The sequence below is a fragment of the Parasteatoda tepidariorum genome, chromosome 3 (assembly GCF_043381705.1).
Source record: "Parasteatoda tepidariorum isolate YZ-2023 chromosome 3, CAS_Ptep_4.0, whole genome shotgun sequence".
Lineage (NCBI taxonomy): Eukaryota > Metazoa > Arthropoda > Arachnida > Araneae > Theridiidae > Parasteatoda > Parasteatoda tepidariorum.
This window is the reverse complement of record NC_092206.1, coordinates 56,941-62,940: the sequence shown is the minus strand read 5'-3', so window position 1 is coordinate 62,940 and position 6,000 is coordinate 56,941. Positions and strand designations below refer to the sequence as shown.

At 27.0% G+C, this 6,000-nt stretch overlaps 1 protein-coding gene across 1 annotated transcript in view; it reads right to left on the bottom strand.

Moving 5' to 3' along the window:
- The window catches only part of LOC107457234 (pre-mRNA 3' end processing protein WDR33), a gene marked incomplete in the record, with an annotated part of 63,006 nt that overhangs the window by 19,066 nt on the left and 37,940 nt on the right, over positions 1-6,000 (bottom strand). Inside the window, 2 exon segments of the mRNA XM_043053584.2 lie at positions 1,474-1,584; positions 4,189-4,267. Coding sequence (XP_042909518.2) covers positions 1,474-1,584; positions 4,189-4,267 — 190 coding nt within the window.

The window sequence follows — 6,000 nt, the reverse complement described above, 5'->3', positions numbered from 1 at the left end:
AAAAAAAAAAAAAAAAAAAAAAAAAAAAAAAAAAAAAAAAAAAAAAAAAAAAAAAAAACAAGCTAACAACTAATAATGATAAAAAAAACAAGCAAACGGAAAGAATTCATTTTGTATCCCACATAGTAGTTTCAATGTCAACTGAGTGTGGTCCATTTATGGTCAAACAGGAGAGCCAAATTTGGGGACAAACCAGAAGTGTACTTGCACAGCTGTCAAGTTTGATTGATCAGTTTCTTCTAACTTGCATTTCTTTGGATATACAGGTGTTTTTATTCTCCCTTTCACTTTACATTAAACTGCTTTAGGAACAGATGTTTTGTTTGATGCAGATTTGTTATTTTTTATCACGCTTTTTTTATAAATTTTTAAGAGACAAACTAAACTTACTTACTTCAACAGAATAAAATTTAAAATAAAAAGAGAATATAACTGATTTTTTTTCTCTTATTAATAAAGATTTAAGAAAAAAAAAACCTAGATTGGATTAAGCGTTGAATTTCGGGTCCAGACAGATTTCGGAATGCTGGATTAGGGGTCCCATACTGTATATATATAATTATGTATTCAAGGTATCTGCGACATTTTAGATTTTCAAATTCATGACTTTTCAGGACTCGTTCCAAGAACTTTTCATAACTAACGAAGTTACTAGTTTCACCCGACCGGAACAGAATAATAAATTTAAAAAGCATTATAACATTAATTGAAATGAAAGGTATAACCAAAACAGTTGTACTCTGAATCTTCATATTTATAGATTTTAAATTCAAAAAAGAGAGGAGTTGAAACAATAAAATAGCTGAAAAAAATACAAAAGCAAATAATTTTTTTTCTTTTTTCTGCAGAATTATAATCTAAAGATATGTACTTTTATTGTTCATCAGAAAGAAAAGAAATACTCCTGACTTTTCTGCTCCCATTTTTGAATTAAAAAAATTCGCCAATGGCTGGCTTGCCTCAGCTAGAATTTTAAATTAATAAAAGAAAAAAAAATAATAATAAAAATTCTGAAATCACAGAAGTTTAAAAGATAATTCACTCTAGAAATAATGTTTTTTCGTTCATTTTTTGAAAGAACACCATCATTTTTAAAGAACATGATAAAAAAATTTATATTTTAATAAAACATGACTGTTAGTGGGGAATTTGTTACGAATTCAGATATTCGGAAGGTCATGAAATTAGGAGGGGTAAAATTAATTTTGAAAATTTGGTGACCTATTTCCATGATATTTCAGTGACTTAAATCCATGACTTTCCATGATTTTTTTTAAAAAAAAAAAAGTTAAAATCATGACATTTCATGACAAATTTTTGTTCAGTAATGAAATTCATGACTTTCCATAATTTTTCATGACTTTCCAGGTGCGCGGATACCCTGTATATTGCTAAATTTGCACTCCTAAGGAAATGAGAATTTTTCAATAAAAATGGTGAGATTTAAAAATATATTATTAAAAAATTACTTACCTAGAATGATCATTTGAACCAGAACATAAAATATGACCTAAAGGATGCCAGGCAAGTGACCAGACACATGAATCATGAGCTTGTTCCATACATCCAACCTCTTTATCTGCCCTAATAAAACAAAATGGAAAGAATTATTTAACATTCATAAATAATTTGAATTTTGTTAAAAAAAAAAAAAAAATTCTAAAATACACAAATGAAAAAAAGAGGGAAATAATTGCAGGCAAAAAAATGCATCACTTTACATCTTCGTAAGTTTGAAAACTAATGAAACGATTCATAGTTTTAAAACTAATCAGACATACTCCGGATTCTTGAATTAAGAGAAACTAAATCCTTTAGTGTACTCTTTTAATACCATTAAATATTATCATTATAAGAGAACAGTGGAACCTCAATTTTATGGTTTCTGTTGGACTAGCATTAAAAACACACGAAGCGGTATAATGTAAAATCCGGGTGAAAAAACTTAATTATATTTTTCAAAAATCGACACTATTATGAGAAAAATAGCATTATCTCTACAAGTATTTTTTTTATATACAATTATAACAATATCCCTCTTAAAACTTACTAACGTTTGCAAATTTGATTTATAGTTTACATTCGCAAACATTACACGCCTACAAACTCTTGATCAGTTGTAGGTATATCATCTTTAACTGTTTCCATCACTATCATAGGGAACAAGCATTCAATAAGATGGAATTGAAAAGCAATGCAGACAATATATGCAACATCGAATTCAAAAACTATTCAGGCATGCAATTTTATTCCCATTAGTTACCAAGGAGTAATTAACACCAAGAAGTTTTATTAAACCCACTTGTAATGCGTTTTAGTAGTCCAACGCTGTAGAAATCAAAATCAGAGCCTCCACAACATTTACTTTTGCTTTAGAAGCATTCTGCGAGGAATCAAGAAATTTTTTTCCTTCCGAATTTAGCTTTAATATCACAGAGAAAACTTAAAATTTTTTTTTTTATATAAATTTCATAAAAGCAAATAATACAGTGAAACCTCCAGAAAAGACCACCTATGTGTTGCGACCTCCTCTATTTACGAACACTTTTGGGAGGCCTTGAATTTTTTCTCTAGACATAGTAATGAAGAAAACAAACCTCCTCCTGCGACTGGAAAAACCTCCGCACCAAATACGGAAAAGGTCTCATAAGCAATCATGAAAAAATATCAAAATAAAAAATTTAAACAAAATAAATAAGTAGATTCAAAATATTTGTGAGTACATTTGAATCTACTTATTTGTTACAGTCAAAGTGCACTAAAGATGATACTATCAATTATTTAGTTTGAGAGTTTTAAAAAAATGTCATTTAGGAAAAACAAACAAATATCTCAGTTTTTTTTTTTTAAGTAAACCAGAGTTCAAATCTAGAAAAATTCCTTGTGTTTTCCCTGTTATACACAATAGAAAACAAGAATCACTGTGCTCTTGTGTGGGCTTACTATATTTATAAGCTTTAATTGCTGAAAAACAGCTGAACATACTTAAATAATGCAAATTAAATAGTTTAGTATAGCTGAAATATCCCATAGATTATGCTTTGAGTGGTCACCATTTTTTACCATTAAAAGAAAAAAAAAGAAACAAAATTCCCTGTATTTCCCAGTTGGTAAAGAAAAAATCAAAATTCCCTGAATTTTCCCTGTTATTTTTAAATTCCCTGTATTTTCTAGGTTTTCCCTGTGGAGTGGCAACCCTGTAAACTAATTTTTAGGACATAAAATTAAATGCAAACTTAAAAAGAAAAGAAAAACATAATTGGTTATTTATTTACAACAGTTATGTCATTCATAAATGGTAAACTTGTTTTTACACATAATTATATCAATAAGGGTAATTTTTATTGATATAAAAGTTCATTCATTGATCTGGTGTTTTCAAGACAATAATTGGCATTTCTGTTGCAAGGAAATAATGCAGAGTAAAGTGCTGCTCTTCAAAAAATAATTAAACTTCTTACTTTTTTTAAAATTTAAAAAAAAAAAATTTAAAAAATTCAAAATTTTTATATCCCTAAGGCTTTTTTATTTTAACATTTTTTCAAAAAATGTTTTTTTCTTAGTGATTACAATATTCATCTTAACAATTTTGTGCATTCATTTGTTGAAATAACAATTAGAATATTTTTTATAGATTATTTTGTAAAAAAAGTAGCAAAAAAGGTTAAAAATTCCTGTTAGGTATATAAAACATGCTGTAAAAATTTTATTATCTCATAAAAAACCTTATTCCATGCACAGATTAAATAAGTGTATTATACTTAAGATAAAAATGTTTACTTCAAAACTTTATCTTGAATAGAAAAAATTCCTTATGGATTTAAGTAAGATTAAAACACAAAATTATCATCTATGAGAAAAAGCACTTTAAAGTCTGTCTGCTGAGCAAGTTCATGTATTAGGGCAATCTAAAATCATTCGTAACTTTTCTAAAAATGTAAATAGAGATGATTTTTTTTCAGTGCATTTGAAATAATTTGAAGTTTTACTAAAAGCAATAAATCCCCCCCCCGACGTTTTGGTCATTTTTGGGGTACTGTGACCCCTTAATATATCTTCATGAATTTCTCCTTTGCAAATTACACTTCCAAGATACCTCCTCTAGTTTGTAGCTTTAATTTCATACCAATCTGTGAATTGCACCTCAAAAAGAGCACACTCGTTTTAAACCTAAAAAAGAAAACTTACCCCACAACCCAAAACATAACACAACCATCAGAACCACCACTAGTAAATAAACCTTCATGGATAGGATGCCAAGCTAAAGCTAAAAATTAAAAACAGAGACTAATTAGTTTCTAAAAACTTTATTGCCATTAAATTACTAAATCTTGAACTTTACAAATATGTATACAGAGTGTCCAAAAAGAATAGAAATTGTCAAATACTTTGAGAAATACTAATAACACCAAATTAAGCTCCCACTGTCGTAAGTGGGATAATTCCAGGGTTCGCCAAGTGGACCCACCTTGAAAAAGCCCACTTGGAACAATAAGTGGGTTTTTTCAAAAAAAAAAAAATTTTTTTTTTTACTAAAATTTATTGTTTTGCATTTACTTTTATATAATTTATTGTGCAGCATAAATTTGTCAAATAGAGTTGCATGATTTATATGATTAAGTTTTTAATATTAGTAAAGTAAAAGAAACTCAAATATTCATATAATTTTTATAGTAGGTGCTATTGAAAACTTCAAGTGGGTTTTTTCAAAAAAGTAATATTTTAATGATATTAAATCAAATAAAAATTTAAATAATATAGTCTGAAAAGATCAATTTTTCAACTATAGTTGCATGCTTTATATATTAATAAACAGGTAATATAATACATACAGGTAATATAATAATATAATATATTAAAAAAAATTTAAAAGAAACAATTTTTTTCTTTTTTTACCAAGTGATACATTAACAAATTTAAACAGTTTTATTTTCTAGCTTTAAAAAAAAAAAAGCTAAAACTTTTTATAGGAGAACTTTTTAAAATTATTTATCTAAAAATGAAATCCTTTTCCTAGGGTTAATTATTTGAAAACAAATGGGACAAGTAACTGATACTCTTTATAATTATACGTAGTTTTAATTTCACTTTCTATTAATCTTATTATAGAAACATGTAAGACCATTAAATATTTATTTCAGTTTTTTATTTAACTCAAGTCAGATGAAATTTTAGTTTTTACTGATTATAAATATTTACAGATTATAATTTTATAATGGGTAATATCCATATGTTTAATAAATATAGTAAATAAATGTGTGTGAAAACAAAAAGATTAATAAACTTGTTCCTTTTATATTACTGCATTTATATTTTATAATTCTTGAGTTAAAAAATTATGAAACGTAATGTACTTAAAAATAAAGAAGATTCAAATATGTATTAGTGATAATGCGTTATTTAAACTTAATATAAAATACATATAACCAGGGTTCCCCAAGTGGGCCCACTTTGAAAAAACCCACTTGGTGGTTTTTTTCACAAATTGTTTTTTTTTTAAAATTTGGTTCAAAAAGAAGTATCTCCTAATACTATCATTGGACATATCGTTGAAGTTAACAAATATTTTAGAAATGTGCATCAAGCACATGGATGGGCAAATGAAAAAAACTGCTTGATGACCAAATGATACTAGGTGGAATTCATATTGTGAGCGCGTAAAAACTTTTGCCAATAATTACCATAAATATGAAGAGATTGTTCTTGAACAATTTTATATGTCAAAAAAATTAAATAATGTTGGGCTTTACCAATAAACTATCAATTGGGAAAAACAGATATCAATTGTTTCTGAAGCTTTAAAAAAGCTTCAACCAGAAAACATTTCAATTTCAGAACCTGTTGAAATATGAATTAACTTACTATCGTGTGATGAATTAGAATCCCATAAACATTTTGTTAAAAGATCAGGCTGTTCAGCCACATCATTTATCAGCATATGCATCCTGGATCCCGAAACAAGGGGACAATTTTTAAATGATGAACAAGACCAATTAGCAG